This window comes from Mya arenaria, chromosome 6, assembly GCF_026914265.1.
Source record: "Mya arenaria isolate MELC-2E11 chromosome 6, ASM2691426v1".
Classification (NCBI taxonomy): domain Eukaryota; kingdom Metazoa; phylum Mollusca; class Bivalvia; order Myida; family Myidae; genus Mya; species Mya arenaria.
The window spans coordinates 19,458,662-19,479,696 of NC_069127.1; the positions used below are offsets into that span (position 1 = coordinate 19,458,662).

The 21,035-nt window shown below is 36.3% G+C and overlaps 1 protein-coding gene and 1 pseudogene across 1 annotated transcript; one reads left to right on the top strand and one right to left on the bottom strand.

Moving 5' to 3' along the window:
• Positions 1–2,146: 2,146 nt before the first annotated feature.
• Positions 2,147–9,197, bottom strand: LOC128237613 (monocarboxylate transporter 13-like; annotated as a pseudogene).
• A 2,510-nt stretch (positions 9,198–11,707) lies between these two features.
• Positions 11,708–19,435, top strand: LOC128236564 (methylosome protein 50-like). The gene is made up of 8 exons (XM_052951496.1): positions 11,708–11,866; positions 13,996–14,181; positions 14,684–14,825; positions 15,098–15,147; positions 15,482–15,607; positions 16,275–16,458; positions 16,650–16,727; positions 17,660–19,435. Exons 1-8 carry the CDS (start codon positions 11,809–11,811, stop codon positions 17,985–17,987), a joined length of 1,152 nt encoding a protein of 383 aa, XP_052807456.1. The 5' UTR covers positions 11,708–11,808; the 3' UTR covers positions 17,988–19,435.
• The last annotated feature ends 1,600 nt before the right edge of the window (positions 19,436–21,035 follow it).

Genomic DNA, 21,035 nt, shown 5'->3' on the forward strand with positions numbered 1-21,035 from the left:
ACTGTTACGTGTTTACGCACCGAACACGACGTGATACAGGTCACTATCATAATTGGTCCCTATCATAATATCCCCTTTGTATTTATATTTATAAACGGATTCTATGTCAATGAATACAAGTACAAGGTCCATGCTGAATATTACATACAATTCTCTGGCTAAATGTATAAGAATAATATTCATTTATCAAACAAATATGTTATTTAACTTTGTATCTGTACGTATGAAAGAATACTTATACTGTATTAAAGAATCACGTAATTTGAAGGATTTATAAGTAAAGTGGCTTTGTCGTACTGAGAAAACGTTGCTCGTTAAACTTGTGGTTTGCATTTATTTATTTTTACAAAAAAAAAACTATTTCGAAATATTTGACTGTCATTTACCTTGCTTGTTGAAACCAAAGTAATGAATGATAAAACTCAATTGTGGGTGATTTTTAAAAAAGAAATCCTATAGATCGCTATACTTCCGTGTATGCAAATTCATAAAATTTATATGAATTCATACATCCAATGTATTGTTTATTTGTGGTTTTTCATTGATATGTCTTCGAGTTCATTGTGTATGAAGGTACATCGGACACTGTGCAAGAATTTAATCAAAACAAATCAATCTTGCAATGCCCTTAATCTACATTTAATACATAAACGAACCGAACAGGGTTTACCATTCCTTAGTTCCTTCGAGAAATTAATGTGCAAATTTGAATGAACATTTACCATATTTTCATAAAAAATAGTAAGAGGGATAACGATTCGAAAAGGGAACTAACTTAATGAATGCGGTTTAAGTTTACTCCGGTAAAATGAATATTAGCATTCATTAAAACATGTCTACAAAACATTACGAATGATTTTCACCTAGATTTTTAAAACAACGTATTCCAATAGGTTACTGCATGGCGTTATATTCCTTGTCTTTATTCAACAAACTGTTTAATTGTATTTCTTTTGAATTTTACGATAAACAATCTTTGAAGCGTAACATGTTTTAACTTTTGCTTTCTGTCGATGTAATGATTACTTATCCAACCACCTAATTAATTGCGAACTTTAAATAAAGTCTTTAGAAGGGATATGTGTTTAGTTTGAAACGAAAATCATACAAACATGTATATAAGTATATTCAGTGTCTTAATTCTTGTATAAAAGTGTCAAGTTTTAGTTTACTCGATTTGTTGTAGGCATTTGGTTGTGCAAAAAAAACGTTTACAAATCATATGAAATAAAAATATAAATGATGTCTAAAATGATAACGTAAACTAAATGAATACTACTTTTTTGTTGCATGCATGTTTAAAATTCAGTTTGATTTAGATTGTTATCAGTAAATAAACTAGCGCTTAGTTCTGACCCTTGCCTGATTGTTGCTAGTAAAACAAATTCCATATATTTTTGAACAAGGATACTTTGCTATTGGTTCATATGAAAGAAGATTGACAATTTTATTTTCAATCTAGTATTATCTCGTGCACTAGTTCACCATTGCTTGTGTCTGTCAAGCTGTCTTGAATTTCTGTATTTTTCTTTTGCTCCCATGTGTTGACAATTTAAAGTGGGAATGTAAGAAGGCTGGCAACGATGATGGTGCTTCCAGCAAACAAGAACGCCCCTTTGTAATCACCTGATTGGTCGGATATTGCGCCTAAAAATTAATAACTTTATCATTTGCATTGCTATGATATCTTAAGTTATCTATTATTCTTGGTGTATCATAATTAAGTGTTATTTATTCGGACCGGTTGATATCAAAGTGGAATGTAAGTGCTGTTATCTGCTTCCACGGCAGGAAGTCGCGGCTGGTTCAACACAGATTGGGAGATTGCAAGGACACGCCAAGTACGAAAGGAGGACAGTAGTTACAAAAATACGATGAAAATGCGAAAGGAGGACAGTAGTTACACAAATACGATGAAAATACGTTACATCAGGCTTACCAAAAAGCAAGGCATGTTCGTTTTTGCTTTAAACTTTGTGCTATTAATATTTCAAGTGATTTAAAATTTGAGAAATATATGTAAATAAAACGTATTGAAAAGAAAATTGTCGTTCGCCCATCGGTAGAAAGGAACCTTATGAGTCATAGAAGGAAACAATATATACAGAGTCATTCATTGCAAAAATACAACGAATGAGCCCAACAGTCAAACAATGAGTATAAACCTGGGAAGCCCGACAAGGGCTGCCATGCCTTCTACCGTCAAGGAAAGGCCGAACGCTGACGTGAGCTTCTCCACTCCAAGGAAACTTGCGATGAGTATTGTGTGGTATGTCACGTAAACGGCTGCAACAATAAATGATATGAAGATGTAGTGATATGAATAGAAAGAAAAGAAAACAAATAATTCTACACATATAATATCATATAGATCAAACCAAGAAGATATACATAAAACTTGAAATACAAAAAAAAATAATATGTTAACCTTACCTATACATATGCCATATATTGTAGAATAGCCTGCCATTATACCAAATGTTGGATACCAAGGTACTCCTACAGTTACAGCACCACCAATAAACAGAATAACAGCTTTGATAAGATTTTGATTTGACCAGATCCGGTCAGCCACCCACCCGGCAAGTACACGAAAAACCGTATTAGAGATGCCTATAATTGCTATAAACATCGTCCCTTGCTGTGGCGAAAATGACAAGTCCATAGCGTGGTCAGGCAAATAGGTGAATGGGATGAAGAAGCCTGCGAAAAGAATAAAGATGTGCACAAATTTAATGATTTAATGACAATTGCTACGTGTGAATGAAAATATGATGTACAAGGGTTGTATGTTCAAGCCATTTCTAGTCATGGGAAGAATACAATTGGAAATACAAGCACAAGCCAAGCAGCCAAATATTTAAAACGTAATACAGACTTTTTTTACAAATACTCTTTGGATATTTACATATAATTGTAAAATGATGTGCTTTAAAATGTATCGGGTATAAATAAATGATATATTCTACTACATCAATAAAATCGCAGCGATTCTTACCAAGCACACAAATGAATGAACCAGCACACAACAACAGCATTGTAGGACTTTTCAGTAAATCAAATTCAAAAACAGACTTTACTTTCAAATAAAGAGTCTTATTACATTTGTTACATTTGGATTTCCGTTTGCAATCACTTTCAAAACCGGCTTTGACACGAGGCCTTCGTCGCTCTAATGGTCTAAGCAAAGCTCCAATTGGAATTCCATTGAGAGCAATTCCAGCTATAATCCACATTGCGCCCTTCCAGCCGTAATTACTAATGAGATATTCAGATAACGGGGCCACAGCAAATGTCCCGATTCCCGTTCCACATGATGCTATGCCAACAGCTAATGCTCTTTTTGGTTGTGAAATAGTGACCCACTGTCACAATGCTGGCTAAAAGCAAAAGCCCGAGGCCAAACCCTGTATAAATAAAAAAATACTTATGTGAAAAACTACAGAAACAAGCTCGGTAGCAAAAGGTTTAAACATAAACACGGTTTAATGGTACTGGGTAAACGCCAAAGCCATAGAACACAAAAACAAAAAATCACAAACAAGAAATTTGGAAGAATAACACAAACCTCCGCAAACAGCACAGTACATACACACAATAGGTATAAAAGCCAAAGTAGTGAATGTTATAAGGAATGAATGGACCTGCATCGAACACATTCACGCTGTATGTATCCGTGAAGTTTGTGAACAATGTAAAATCGCATCACACATAACACATATGTATCGCTATAGTATACAGTTCATTTTTGAACAGATTACAAAGTTTCATGATTATATTCATATATAAGTGGCTTTTACAACGGAATAGGGAACCATGGTACTTTCAGGACAGAAATCTTCAATGAGCGATGGCAAAAACTGACTCTTACAAAGACACATATTTCAAGAATAGTAAACTTGACTGAAAAACAAACAAAAATAACATGAAAAATAAAGCTAATTGCTGAATTTAAGTTGGTGTATTAGCACTCAGTGGTTTTATATTAAAGTCTAGCCTTCATCCATTATTTTGTAACATCATCTGCCATCTGAAAAACATTGCCATAATAAAAAATTAAAAACATAAAACCAGCTATACCAGCATATACTAATCTGTTCTTCCGATTGGTCAAATCTGCGACCCATGTGTTGCGTTTTATTTGGATTTAGTTATATTGTTTGAGAAATCAATATGGCTTTGCTTACTGCTTTAAAAAAATAGAAATGAGTAAAATAGAAATGAGTAAAATTGCAGTACAGTAAAATTTTAATAATACATATCGATAACAAATGTCGCTATTGATTTTCAAAGGCATTTTGAACGTCTTCTTGGGATATATAATGTATATAATCTGCTCCGCTCACAAGTATACTATATATGATCTATTCATAGTTTTACTTGAATTTTACAAAAAATAACGAGCGTACACACTCCTATTATGTCCCTTGATATGGCACTGGCTTAGTTTTGTGGACATTTTCGTTAGCATTTCATCTATTTCAATTGTCGACACTTTTACTGACATACCTCCTTCAGTTTAGGCATGTATGTATTTTATCAAATAAACCAATGATACGGGTTTAAGCATAGTTCGACGTATCATGCAAAACCGTTTAAACTGTTTTTGTTTTGTTCCTATAACGGTGCTCACCTCCAAGAAAGCCGTACACGACAATCATCATCTGATCATTGGGTGAGAACGTACACAGGAAGAAGGCAATCGATGCAATGGTAGAACCAGCTATGGCTGTCACTCGACGTCCAAACATGTTCTCTGACATGCTGGCTATAGGACCTGCAAAGCAGTTAAGAACATGTGTGAGATTAGACTTTCACTATAGCTGGGCGGCTGTAGAAAGTTGCCGAATACTTCTTACACAGTGGAATTATTTAGTTTAAAGGTTGTGTGACAGCTGTATAACGTCGCCCTTCAATTCTTTCACAGTGTAGTTATTTAGGTTAAAGGTTGTGTGACAGTTATAAGACGTCGCCCTTCAATTCTTCCGCAGCGGAGTTATTTAGGTTAAAGTTTGTGTGACAGTTGTATAAAGTCACCCTTCAATTCTTCCACAGTGTAGTTATTTAAGTTAAAGGTTGTGTGACAGATGTTGACCTTCAATTCTTCCACAATTTAGTTATTTAGATTAAAGGCTGTGTAACAGCTGTATAACGTCGCCCTTCAATTCTTCCACAATATAGTTATTTAGGTTAAAGATTGTGTGACGGCTGTTAAAGGTCGCCCCGTACTTCTTCCAAATGGTAGTTAATACGGTTAAGTGTTGTTTGGCAGCTGCGTAAGGTCGCCCCGTACTTCTTCCACAGAGTAGTTATTACGGTTAAGTGTTGTTTGGCAGCTGCGTAAGGTCGCCCCGTACTTCTTCCACAGAGTAGTTATTGCGGTTAAGGGTTGTGTGGCAGCTGTATAACGTCGCCCCGTACTTATTCCACAGAGTAGTTATTACGGTTAAGTGTTGTGTGGCAGCTGTATAACGTCGCCCCGTACTTATTCCACAGAGTAGTTATTGCGGTTAAGGGTTGTGTGGCAGCTGTATAACGTCGCCCCGTACTTATTCCACAGAGTAGTTATTACGGTTAAGTGTTGTGTGGCAGCTGTATAACGTCGCCCCGTACTTATTCCACAGAGTAGTTATTACGGTTAAGTGTTGTGTGGCAGCTGTATAGCGTCACCCCGTACTTCTTCCACAGAGTAGTTATTGCGGTTAAGGGTTGTGTGGCAGCTGTATAGCGTCACCCGTACTTCTTCCACAGAGTAGTTATTGCGGTTAAGGGTTGTGTGGCAGCTGTATAGCGTCACCCGTACTTCTTCCACAGAGTAGTTATTGCGGTTAAGGGTTGTGTGGCAGCTGTATAGCGTCACCCGTACTTATTTCACAGAGTAGTTATTGCGGTTAAGGGTTGTGTGGCAGCTGTATAACGTCACCCGTACTTCTTCCACAGAGTAGTTATTGCGGTTAAGGGTTGTGTGGCAGCTGTATAACGTCACCCGTACTTCTTCCACAGAGTAGTTATTGCGGTTAAGGGTTGTGTGGCAGCTGTATAACGTCGCCCCGTACTTATTTCACATACCAGTTAATACGGTTAAGGGTTGTGTGGCAGCTGTATAAGGTCGCCCCGTACTTATTTCACATACCAGTTAATACGGTTAAGGGTTGTGTGGCAGCTGTATAAGGTCGCCCCGTACTTATTTCACATACCAGTTAATACGGTTAATGGTTGTGTGGCAGCTGTATAACGTCGCCCCGTACTTATTCCACAGAGTAGTTATTACGGTTAAGTGTTGTGTGGCAGCTGTATAACGTCGCCCCGTACTTATTCCACAGAGTAGTTATTACGGTTAAGTGTTGTGTGGCAGCTGTATAACGTCGCCCCGTACTTATTCCACAGAGTAGTTATTACGGTTAAGTGTTGTGTGGCAGCTGTATAAGGTCGCCCCGTACTTATTTCACATACCAGTTAATACGGTTAATGGTTGTGTGGCAGCTGTATAAGGTCGCCCCGTGCTTCTTCCACAGAGTAGTTATTACGGTTAAGTGTTGTGTGGCAGCTGTATAACGTCGCCCCGTACTTATTCCACAGAGTAGTTATTACGGTTAAGTGTTGTGTGGCAGCTGTATAACGTCGCCCCGTACTTATTTCACATACCAGTTAATACGGTTAAGGGTTGTGTGGCAGCTGTATAAGGTCGCTCCGTACTTATTTCACATACCAGTTAATACGGTTAATGGTTGTGTGGCAGCTGTATAAGGTCGCCCAGTACTTATTTCACATACCAGTTAATACGGTTAAGGTTGTGTGGCAGCTGTATAAGGTCGCCCAGTACTTATTTCACATACCAGTTAATACGGTTAATGGTTGTGTGGCAGCTGTATAAGGTCGCCCAGTACTTATTTCACATACCAGTTAATACGGTTAAGGGTTGTGTGGCAGCTGTATAAGGTCGCCCCGTACTTATTTCACATACCAGTTAATACCGTTAATGGTTGTGTGGCAGCTGTATAAGGTCGCCCAGTACTTATTTCACATACCAGTTAATACGGTTAAGGTTGTGTGGCAGCTGTATAAGGTCGCCCCGTACTTATTTCACATACCAGTTAATACGGTTAATGGTTGTGTGGCAGCTGTATAAGGTCGCCCCGTACTTATTTCACATACCAGTTAATACGGTTAAGGGTTGTGTGGCAGCTGTATAAGGTCGCCCCGTACTTATTTCACATACCAGTTAATACGGTTAATGGTTGTGTGGCAGCTGTATAAGGTCGCCCCGTACTTATTCCTCAAATTAGTTATTTATGTTCTTGTCTTTCGTGATCATGGATTATTAAATAATAATTCTTGAATAGGGAATATCATTTTTACCGATGCTTGGGTTCGCTGAAAGTTCTGTTTTAACTTCTTATATCTGCCACTTCAAGCTGAAATTGTTCGGTAAGGCCAATGAAGGCTTGGATACATGTTAATTAGGGTGTATAACATGGACGAACATACGTGTATGTATTTTACTAAGTAAGTGGTAACACGAATCGTATCTAGTTAACCAGTTAGTGTGTTACTGACATAGTGGAATTCGCAAACAATAACTAGATAACCTGTTAGCGCCTGAATATGGAATGCATTTATAGGTAACTGGTCTAGTTAACCAGTTAGTAATATTACCTTCTTAGTGGAATTCGCAAATCATAACCAGATAACAAGTTACTGCTAAAAGTCAAAAAATGCATTTATAAATAAGTGGTAACACAACTCTTATCTAGTTCACCAGTTATTATGTTACTTATTTAGTGGAATTCGCAAACCATAAGTAGTTATTGTTGTACGACTTAAACAAGGTAACAGGTGGCAGTTCTGGGCACTTTCAAGCCAGTTTTTAATATTATGATATTTGTCTTACCCAAATATTTCTAGACACCTAGATGATTATCGCAAACATTAACTGGATAACACGAAACAATTAGCGAACGATAACAGGTTATCTTACGGCAGTTATATGCCACCATAGTATGAGATATAGATCGTCAGTGGTTTCGTCAACGTTTGCCTGATAGCCCAGTGGTAGGTAAACTTTTTCTTAACATTTTCTATACACTTTTCAAAATTTAAAGAAAAAGTTCACCTACCAGGCAAAAGTGGGAACCTGAATCGGTACTTTTAATTCATTCGAAATTCGCCATTTTGTTTGCCATGAAACATTTTGCTCACTTAATATTTGCATGACACCAAATTACGTCCTGCCCCGTGGTTTAAGTTATCTCGAATTTAAAATAAAAGTATGCATATGGGTGCACAAGTGTTATCTTACTGTCAATCAAAGTATGTAGTTCAGGGGAAAAAAACTGTCGTATCTCTTTACACGATAACGACTAAATATATTGAGTGAACATTTTGGAAATAAAGCATGCAATGACCAAACGTTTTAAATGCATAAATTTATACAGTGAAGGGACAAGAAGAAAACATTTATATTTCTTAACGATGCAGAGAAACTCAAAGTATGCATATGGATATAAACGGGGACATCATATTTATATTTCAAACAATCAATCAAATACATTGCTTGATTTCACTACAATACAGTTTCAAGGAACCACCCAAACACATAAATTATCCTGGTATGCTTATGGTATATGCGATATACTAGTATGCAGCATATAAACCTATAGTGTTTGCTTTAGGATCGACATTGGGTAGGTTATATTGCAAAGAACAAAATCCACTTTACCTACCTATACAAAGGTATGTTCCGTTCATCACTGAGGAGATCCAGGCGGTCAGACTCCTACTCTCGCCGAAGTGATCAAGCAGCGAAATGTAGAAAACCCAAACGAGAATGAGATTCCATCCACGATAAAGCACGAGAGTAATGCAGCGCACGTGATCACCCATCCCCAACCACCATCAGGGGCTTCACCGGATATGTCTGTTGTCCCTTTTGGCACTGTGTCCTTCCTTTGTTGCTGGTCCAAACCATTTTCAGAGGCTTCGCCGGGTGTGTCTGTTGCCCTTACTGAGAGTTGGTCATTCATATTGCATTGCTGGTCCAAACCGTCACCAGGGGCTTCCACGGTTCCGTGTGTTGCCATATCTGTCATCCTGTGTTGCTGAATCAAATCACCAAATGGAATGTCCTCGAGTTGGCATAATACCCTTGCTGATAGTGTGTGCAGTCCCGTTTGCTGCTGGCCTGTATTGTCAGTCATTCAGCTGCTTGCTACCTTACTTTCTAAACTAGTAATTTAACGAATACAACGCTACTAATAGTGTCAGTATTCTAAAGATAATCTTGATTGGGTGTTCATTATTTATATATTTTAAATAGTTCGTTCTGTACTAGATACTCAATATAAATTATGTTCATATCTGCAGTCCATGTTTTTGTCCAAACACGTTTATTGCTGCACTTTGCAAGCAATGCAATGACTTTGACCAAATCACTCGCAAAGATGTTAAAACGCATTATTGTGATGTTTTGCATCAAACAGCGCAAAATGTTATTGTGACAACTTTCGGGAGGCTCACAAAGCTATATAAAATGATAACATGTTGCGCTTTTATTGTGAAATAACGGAAATTCATGTAGACGGAGGATGGTCTTGGTCTAGGCATAACATTATATAATTGGCAGCAAACTGACAATCTTAGCGTTTATATTCAACTGTTAGGGAGATAAAACAAATAACTGCATTATTGATTCATAAGGCCTAAAAAAATTGTTTGGTTAGGGTTACATCCTTTTCAAAAATAGATAGGGTAGATAGGCTTTTATTTTTTTTATTTTTTTTATAAGGCTTTATATAAGAATGTCATTTTCATCATTGGAAAATGGTGTTAAAGTTATATTCTATATAAGCATTTAAGGTTTTAAACTTCATATTGAAAAGCAAAAAAAGGCAATTTTTTTTTTCAAACTGACTATAAAACGGTAGGGTCGGCGCCTATTCCGTAGGTAGGGTCGGGTCACCCGAACCAAAGGTATTTTTTTTAGGCCTAAGCGTTTTGCTTTACAAATAAGTGTTTGATATAAGCCTTCCCTGTTTTGAAGACAAAGATGTAGTACCAATAATAATTATTGACATAACTAACGAGAAAATTGCCTAAATACTGCAAACCACAAATTCCTACGAAATCCCAGGGCGCTGACTCAATCAATCCCGAAGTCCTTAACGAATGTTCAGAAGTAATACGAGTACCTTTGCGAATCATATCAAGAAAAACATTGGACTAAGGAAAACTACCTGAACAAGGCTTGGTCATCTACAGTAGACGAAGGGGAAACGTACGCATAGTTTACCTTTTCTTCTATGCTGCATTTGACAAAGTTCCGCACATTCGACTTATAACAAGTATGAAAATATGGTATTCAAGGCAATGCATATAAAATGGTTTGAAATGTTCTCCAAAACAAATATCAAAGTGTCATTGTCAACGGTGACCAGTCTTGATTGGCACCGGTACGAAATGAAATGTGTTTTCTTTGATTGTTTATTTTGTTATGTTATTTTTAATATGAAAAAGTAAGTATGTGCTTCGCTTATATAAACAGGTGCCCTCATACATCGAAAATGTTTTCAAATGTCATTATATGGATAACTCTGAGCACTACAGAAAACTACAATAAAAACAGTGAATAAACTGCATAAGAGTCACCAATCGTTTGCATGAGGTATTCTACCTTATTCGGCATAAAGAATAATATTTGATGACGTAAAATGTGGCCGGGCGTCCTAACTGCCCCATGGTCTCCAGTTACCAAAAGTTTAAACTGCACCAACACTTTTGTGGAAAATGAATACATCAGCTACCATCAACAACAGTCTGCAGTTTATGCGAATCTAGCAAAAATAAGTAGTTTAAAACATTTGCTATTAATAAAATACACTCAACGACCAAAAAGTCTAAGAAATCTAAGTTAGCATTTCAAGTTTTTGGAAAATTGAATGAGAATGGCGTTAGCACCGCCAAAATCCTCAAGTTTATTTCAAATAAAAGGTTACGCCTATTGCCTGTCAATAGACTCCACATGTCAAATGACACCGACTACCGGTGTGTAAGATTCGGGTGTACACATTTACGTATCCCGTGCAACTAACTACCAATTAAAGAGGTGGGCTCATTACCCGCAAAGCGTCCATACATGTACAGTTTACATTGGTTTCACCTTCGCCGAATAAACTGAACTGGAGAAAATGTACATGAGCGTCTGTAACAATATACGAAAGATTGAACGATGGTGAAGCCTGTATGAAATATAATTAAGGCCGATGAATGTGACATCATCAAAAGTTAATTACCAAATTAAAAAAAAAATACACACTACAAATTGTACAGCAGGATTGTTTTAACCAATCATAGATAATACACGATGCACCGGTTGATATTTTGCTGAAAATGCCGAATTGTTTAACCAGGCCCCCTCGTTCTTCTTGTTTTGTTTGTTCGCATGTTACACAAATCCGATTTAAAAACAACAACAACAAAAAACGAATAGTTATTCAAAGTTATCAATCCGTGTTTAGGACAATACGATGTCTGTTGCAATGAAAAAATAACCACCGAATTAAAATATTTCAATTGCAACATACGATAAAAAACATTTTAAAAAAAACATCTGAATTGTATGTACTTTTTTGTATTTTTAGGAAGATAACTCGATCATAACTGCACCTCACTTCTGTATATTAGTGGTGTGTAGCCATTACAGTATTTTGACAATTTTACGAAATGAAAATTTTCATAAAACACCGCCAGTGAATTTGTGTAATTTCGCACATGGTTTTTCGGTACATTTAAGTCTGTCTCGCTTCACTTGTAATGGATCAGGTACCTGCAGCGATGGACAGACATTTTGAAGTGATTCATTACCACAAAAGTATGTCAAAAATTCACATTTCAGATGAAATTTGGGCGAAAATGATCGTGCTAGAACGGTCATTTTTAACTTATTTTTATTTTCCGCGATTTTGGCAATGATGCAGCGAACGTTGTCAAGCAAGCCCCCTTTTCTATGTTTATAGTTTCTTATATGTATCATGCTGAAACATATGCATCTATATGTATATCATCATTGAATATGAGCAACTGCTTAGCATTCAAAAAAAGTTTAAAATCAAGTAACCACAGCTCAGCTGATACTGTAATAGGCTGTCAGACTTTTCAACCCCAAGACTTTTCAACCCCTTTGTCATTTGTGAAATCAAAGACTTTTCAACCCCTTTGTCATTTCAACCCATAAAAGTGCTAAGACTTTTCAACCCCACCTTAAACAAAGACTTTTCAACCCCTAATAAACGAGGACTTTTCAACCCCTTAAATTCTCACTATTTTATATACTACCTACAACAATAAGCAATTTATTATTAAATTTATTTTAAAAATCAAGAATATAGTTAGAATAAAAATGCAACAAACAGTTCAAATAAAATACATAACAAATATGAAATACATATAAAATATACATAAGAACACATGCTCATACAATATTTCATAAAATATTACATGGAAATAAATATAAAAAAGAATGGCTGTTCATTTAAAGCTGTTTAGTCGCATAGCAATAAATCTTCTCCCTAAGGAAATTCTCACACATTATATCATGCGCATGGTACTGCTCCCACAATAATTGAAACAGAATATATATTTCTTTCTTCTAGTTTGTCCAAAATACATAGAATTAATAAGCATTTTTTAAAACATATTGTTTCATCAATAAAAAAAATACACCTAAATGTGTTGAAGTAGTGGTTTAATGCCATTCTGAAATCAGGTCAAGTCAATATTTATTTATTGTTGGGAACTATCATCAACAGTTTAACATAAGCTATGAATAGCTTTTGACCGACATAAGACACAAAACATAAATCAGGGAAAAAGTGATCATAATTCAAATAAAATTGTATTCTTTAACATTTAAGAAATAAATTGTTTTTGTCAATTCATTAATGAAAATTGTAAGCGTTAACAATGAAGTTTTCAAATGAAAAACAGCTCACTTCAGTGTCCTCTGGCACAAAATTAAATTCATTTTCTAGAAATGTACATGAAAATCCTTGATTTAAATGTTATGTAGATGAACTCATCATAAATTAATCCTATTCAATGGTAATTTATGTTTTATAAATGTTATTCAGTTTGTTATGATGAATAATCTTGGTCACAGAAAATCAAAACAAAATGGAGTGACATTGAAAAGTCCCTGTAATTTCGGACAAAACAAATTCGGACAATGTATTTGACATTTGCATTAGAAAGTGTTTAACACGGCATAAAATATTTTTTATATTTGTGTGTTTTAGATTCTTAGATGCAGGCTTTCAAGTGGACCCCTCTTTTCCCTACTTTTTGTTAGGCTCCTACTTTTCCCTACTTTTTGTTAGGCTCCTACTTTTCCCTACTTTTTCTTGAAAAAGCCCTACTATCCCTACTTTTTTTTGTAAAAATAGTTTGAGAAATAATAGAAAAGTTTTAACAAAATGCATTAATTGAAATTATGTAAATATTGATCTTAATAAGAAGCCCTTTCTAGTACATTATTTTTGTAGGATTAGTTTGATGCAGTTGGTTTCCAGTGACGACTGAAATAGTGGTTCTAGGATGAGAATGATTGGTGCATGTTGACAAGTCAGAGACACCCATTTCAAGTTCCATCTCCTCATCCTGTGACTGAAACCCTCTTGAAACACTGGTTTCTAAGCATTTTTAGATAACTACATGTACATTACAATTGATAAATAGGTTAATTTAGATGTAAAAAAGGTTAAGTATAGAGCTGTACAATCCCTACTTATTGCCCTTGTGATCCCTATTTTACCCTTCTTTTTCAAAAATTCTGACCACTTTTATCCCTACTTTTTTGTTATTGGTCCCTTGAAAGCCTGTAAGATGCCATGGGTTAGGAATTGATCTATACTCTGCTCCATAAGCCCACCATTCTGTTGTTTTGTTATATTATATATATATATATATATATATATATATATGCATGTTTTATTACTGTCATAGATGGAGGAATTCTTCTTGGAGCGTCAAGTCTGACAGGACGATACTGGTTTGGCTCAATATGGTACTTCGAAGACCCAGGCGTGGCCCCTGATGTGGAAAAGTGTACAGCTGGGGTGCAGCTAGAGGCTGGTCTTAGTGATGCATGCTGGCTTGACCAGACAAGAGTACTGGTGGGGATGGACACAGGTACATTTTCTGTAAACTGGAAATCAGTCGGTGAATGTCAGTTTTTAAAAAAATAAATAAAAAAAAATTGTCCTGAAATACTCTATAATCATGACTACTATATTTTCATGTAGATGATCAGGATTACTTTGAAGTGTATTCATTATTCAAGGTATGACATCTTTCCAACTGTAGACCTTTTTTTAAGACAGTGTTTTTTGTAACTTATTTGGGGCCTACATTAGGCCCCATTCCAAATTAGAAAGGCCTTTACCATCTTCTCAAAATGGGGAATAATCACTGCTGGACATGAATGATGCTAGAATTTTGGAATCCAAAAGGCTTGACTGACCACACATATACAAACAAGTCTGTAGTTTTTATCATTAGAAACATATTACTTATTCACTACCCATGGTCACATTGGTGATGCGTTGTGGTGGGGTTCCATGATTATGCATGATGAGTCTTTGTATGTACCAGTATTTATATATTTTGAGGTTTTCTTTTTATCTTCTCATAGGTGGGCTGGCTTTGTGGGAGCTTACCGACAACCTACATACATTTGTGGAGCAGAGCTCAGCAGTAGAACATGATGATATTGTGTCGTCCGTTTGTGTTTGTGCAGGAGGATCAAATCTCCTCTCAGCTAGCTATGACAGATCGTAAGTGGAGCTTTGTGGATAGAAATCTGCTTTTTGTTTGTCTGTGATAATCTTGGTGTTGTTGGCACTGATATCGTTCAATAATTTAACCTCAGTGATATTCACGCGAAATTTAGCACATGTTCACTTATACATATGACAATATACAGTCAACTGGGAAAAACAAATTAAAATTTGTATTGTCCTGCGATCAGGCTATGCTATTGTAACAAAATTGAAATTGAATGCTTATCTTGCTTGTTCTGAGTATCTCTTTTGATTATCTTTTACAGTGTTAAAGTTTGGGACCAAGAGACACTTCAATCAATTCATACATATAGAGGTTTGTAGTATTTGTTAAATATATAGCTTATTTATTTAAAATTGAATGTTTTATAATGTATTGTTCAACATTAACACATGTTCTACGATGGAGAAAATGCTAATATTTTAGTATTAAAATTATCTCGCATAACTATAAACATTCATTTATCAGCCCACAAATAAATAAAATGTACATACATGTACAATGTTGTACCTTACTTAAAAGCAGGAGAGGTGGCTAACTTTCAAGTCAAATTGTAACAAATGTTGTTGCACAAGTTATAAATAGCAATAATAATAACTAGATTCATTTGAAAAAATGCCAGAAATTGCAAGTCCGACACTATTTGCAGGTCATTCCGATGTTGTACACTGTGTATGTGGCCTCCCAAGTCAATCAGATGTGTTCCTAACCGCGTCACAAGATGGCAATGTGTGCCTCTGGGATACACGTAAACCCAAACCAGTCTCAAGACTCAGTAAGTGACACAGTACCTTCTGGAATTAGTTTCGAGCCATTTAAATTTTTCATTTTTAGCTCTGCTAGCCAAAGGGGTGAGGATCTTATGCCATGTTTCGTAGCAAGTCATCCAACAATTGCTTGGTAATGTCATATAGTCTTCAGTTTTGATTAATCAGATTTATATAGTAGTAATTCATCCCTGAGAGTTCAGTTCCTTTGGAAAAACCAGCCAGATCGGCCCATGCATGACTTGAAATTATCAAAAATTGTATTGTAAGCAGTCAAAAATTATAGCCTAAGAGAGACAACTTGTTTATAGACATTGCAGTTGTTGTTTTTAGTTTTACTCTCCCCTGCTTTTGCTTACGAGGTGAAAACTGGCCAAAGATGAAGTGTCCATCTTTTAAGGGTTTGTCTGAAACACAATTGTTTGCAAACTTTTATTCAAATAATGCCCCTCAATAAAAAATCACCTAGGTAACTGACCCAGGAAAACCATATATACAAGGAACATGAAGGTGTTGATGCATTGTTGTTATTGTTATGGTGTGATATTGACTAATATCTTATCACCATCTAAAGGAGCTATTCACATTGCGTCATATGGAATAAAAAGGCTGATAAATCCTAGCGTAGGAATTAAAAACTACCATCATAAACTGTTTCAAATAACCTGTTTTCAGACAAATCACCTCTGCAGTCATTGCCAACATGTGTAGCCTGGCAGCCAGGAGAGGAGCATACTTACGTGGTTGGCGGGGAGTGTGGTTCCCTGGTTGTCAAAGATACACGGGCTGCTGTATCTGATCACATCACCCTTCGCCCACACCACAGGCCTGTCACCCGCGTCTCATTCCAGACTGACAGGCAAGAGATTTATTTTTTATCAGTTTATTAGAAATGAGAGCTTTAAAGCCAAGTCAAATTTCTGGGTTCATTACAAAGTAAAGTAAATGGTTTTGAGGCTTCAAATTGGCCATTTTATCACTTTCTGCTTTGTTTGTTATTTGTGACACATTTAGCCAATACAAGTTTGTAAATGGTTATTTTCTCTCCAGGAGCTCCACATTGGCCTCGGTATCTGAGGACTGTACGGTGGTGGTTGTGGATATCGCTGAACAACAACCAAAACAGCTGTAAGTTGATCACTCATGAACTTACATATTCAATTATGTATTTGATTTTTCTTTAGTTATTGTGTTTATGTCTCGTGCTTGCAGAGTTAGATTTGGGACTTGCATGCTGGCAAAAAGCGAGTGAAAATTAAACAGGCTTGCAACGTTCCCCAAGTGGATATTTATATCTTCAGATCAAACGTAGAGCACTAGATTGTAAAACAAGGCTATTTGATTACCAGATACATTGTATCTGTTGCGCGCACTTTTGTTAAGGATGCGAGAGCATTAGCTATGGACATGACGAAATAGTTCTGCTTTGTCATTGGTTGATTGGAGCACGTCAGTCTCCAGACACATTGGGTTTTCCCTTGAATACTCTAGGAGACTGTTATACACTTATACATCATGATCTGCGATTTAATTAATGATAACAATTAACATTATTTGCAGACAACATAGTTTGATGTATATTTTTTTGTGTTATATTCAACAATGCTTGATAAACTCAGGAGTATAAAAATGAATGTTGTCAAACTCTATGATTGTCTTATATATGATGATTGTGGGTACACTGCAGCTGGTAACAGACAAAATAGTTCAATTTTAGGACCTTCATTTTGCTTTGAACACATGCTTTGAATTGTGACGATATTTAATGTCATTATTTGAGAAAGAACTAAAATTACTCGCAAGAGTGCATAATATCATAATATACATAGCTAAATTCTAACCCTGATGTGGTGAAGATTTGTTTTCTCAATGGAAATTCATCTAACTTAGGTGTTCCTTAACAGTTCATACATTTTAATGATACTGGTACTTTGATAAACTCACGTACCTAAACGGTCTCAGTTTTAAAAGTTCTTGAATGTATTGACTTGCTACTGGAGCTCTGATTCTAAGAATAAATATATGTTTAATTTTATTATTAATCTTATTTCTCCATCCAGGTACAGAAGCACAGCCCACAAGGACTTTGTTCGCGGGGTATCATGGGCCAATGATGGCACAAGCATTGAGAAACTTATCACATGTGGCTGGGACTCAAACGTGATTTCCCACTTGGTTCCACGCTGGAGTAAGTCTAATGATCCTGCTGCTGGGGACCAGGTGAAAATGGAGGTAAATGGAGAACCAGCAGAAACACAGGAAGTCAAAGGGAGCAACTCTGGTCGCTTAGCAACTAAGATTGAAAATGTGGTCAACGGGAATGGAGATGCTGATTTGGGTGATTTGAGCCAAGTGAACACTAAAGCTGTTGTGGAAACACCGACATGATGTTTGTGGCAATTAAGTTGTAAGATTTGTTTCATTTTGTGAAACTGAAAAACCAATGTTTTGTTGGTTTGAAGTTCTGAACAAATATGCATGTGTGTAAAAACATAAGAACACTTCATGCTTTCTGTTCATACGCCATTCGTGCACTCTTAGTTACTTGTCTTTCAAGTCTTTCATGTTTTTGTATCTATCTCAGGAAGTCCTGAAGAGATCAGTTTTGCAACCATGATTTTTTTCTGTAATTGAATATGATCAGTTTGATTTTGCAAACAAGTGATTAATATGTTTCTGTACAGTAATTGGTTATAAAATCACTTTGATACCCAAAATAAGTCATAATTATAATCAAAAACGATTTGGGCGATATCAAATTATGGAAATTGAAATCCTTTCTTTATCAGTGTGATCAGATATAAGTGCTTTCATATAACATTTAAGGGACAAAGTAATGTAAAATACTTAGTGTTCTTTATCAGAAACCTTCATTTAATTCAACTGTGGAAGATTTAATGAGGAAAATCATTTTCAACCGGAAGACAAATTCATCTAATTTTATACCCTCAAAGGGCGGCATATAGTAATCAGACTGTCTGTACGTCCATCCATGCGGTCAGTTTCTTATCCTTTATTAAAGAGCGCTTGGCTCCAGCAACCTGATATTTTGTAGAAAGGTGATTCGTGACGAGTAGCAAATGGCCTCTTTCAATTTTGAGGTCAGGTCAAGGTTGTGACGACCTTGTTAAATATTGATTTAAATTGCCATGCATGACATTTGTGTTCTCATCTCAATCAATGGTCAAGGTCCCATTTTCAGGTTGATGCTGAACAAAACTAAGTTACCAAAGTATCTCTGCCATTATGATTTACCTGAAAACGGAAATTTTATTAAACCTGACAGAGTTGTAGAGCTCCTTGAAAAGTTATGTTAAGATAAATGGCATTTATTCAAACCTTTTATTCAACATGGGAATTTATCTGTGACGGAATTTATCTGTAATTTAGATATTAAAGCTATGATCCTGAAATACTTGGTAGCTAGCTAAGTGAGTAACACTTCTGTGTGCTTTAGTCTTAACAAAACAAGTATCAATTCTATTCCCTTAATATATTTAATTATCCAACAATGCTTGTGGGATGTAATGGGAATATGTTCCATTGATGTCAAAGATATGTCTAACATTTAACAATTTTGAGAACAATTGATTCATAAAATCTGTTTTAATTTCGCTGACAAATGCATTGGTTTAGATTTCAAGCATTATTCTTGATATGAGTATCATAATTTTTATGTTAATCTTTTATTTGTTTTGAAGATGTGTTCTATTTTGTTTAGTTGAGGTTTGAGATTCAGTACAACTCTTGTTTCACTTCCATACATATATATGCAGTTTTGAAGGGCTTTATAGTTGTTAAAGGCACATATTATCTGATTAAAACTTGAAAACATTTATGATTTACCATCAGTTATTTCTGTGATGCCTTGTCTGAGTAATCTCACCGTCATGGGCATAAAAATTGGTCACATCCTGTTTTCCGACTCCACGGGGCCTGTTTCATAAAAGATATTTTGGTCGTATTTCATGTTGGTAAGCATTTAAAAATTAGCCAAATTTAAGTTGAAAACTAAGCTAAGTAAGTGAGAGATAAAAAAAAACATCAATGACTTCAAATGGGTTACGTTTTTTGCAGTTATGACAAATATCCTGTAATGAAACGGGGCCCCCAAGGCCCCTATTTGAACACACTTGGTAAATGACCTCATACCAACTATCTGACGGCACCAAACAAAGATTGTCTATGTGTTGTACATGTATACAAAATATATCGGCTTTATGAATTATGGTGCCAGTCTGAGTTTCTTACTAATGTGAGATACCAAATGTATGTGACCCCTCGTTTCAGACGAGTTCTTGTATACGAAAATGAAATTATGAGCACTGGCGGTACCAACACTGACCCTAGGTGAACAAATTTACTAACTTTGTACTCCTGATAAATGCGTCCTCTATGTTTTGAATAACAAGGCCAATGTCAATCCAGACCTGAAACGATTTGAAATAACCACCTCTTTTTTTCCGAATATCCGCTAGCGGTTTTGGTCAAGACAAGTCTGTAGATACACTGAGATGGGGCCAATCCTGAACCCATGGACACGATTTGATGTGTGTAATGGATCGCTAGCTAATGCCCTTAACAAACTTGAGGATAGCGATCTTTTACAAGAAGTTGTTATAAGTTTATTTGGTAAACTGTAAGTCTATATAGAATTAATGAGTTCCGGGCGCTGATATAATCCTGACACGAGATATATGTTTTGAATACACTTGTTTGGTAAGGGACCTCTATTTAATGCTACATGCCAACTACCTTAAAACACTTGTCACGAAGATTGGTAAAGCATATTGCCAGACGTTAGTTTTCTCTACATGGAGATTAGGACAGAGCATGATAGGATGAAAAGGTTTGGCAAATGCCCTTTAACCACTCTTGGTGTGATGTTGACATAGCCATTACTTAGCCACAGTCATATTCCGCAGGTACATTCTGTCACTCTCACAAGCAACCTATCCTGGAATGTACACGCGGACATGACCAAAAAGGTCAACAACGCGCTCAGTGTCCATGATGACTAAAGCTCACAGTGTACATGAGCCTGGAGAGGGCCCTTACATTTGTACGCTTCAGTCACCTGGAACCCTCACGCCTGCATGAGTACCCGTCAACTGGAGGAAACTCAATGTAGATCAGCCAGGTCTGTCGACCGTATGACTAGCAGTGGCAGCAGCATTAGCCAATTGATATTTACTCGGCTTGGACCCTATACAACACGAAGGTCCAACAACAAACTGGCGATTATGTACAGGATTACCCACGGTCTCATTGACATCCCGATTGACAAATTCCTCCACTCGCTACATTTAACAAATGTGACTGTACCATATACGATACCTTTTCCCTTTCTGAATGACAGATATCTTTCTTTGGGTATTCGACCTCAGAAGCAGCTGCCAGACATCGTCAACACAGTGTCAGCCTTGGACGCCTCCG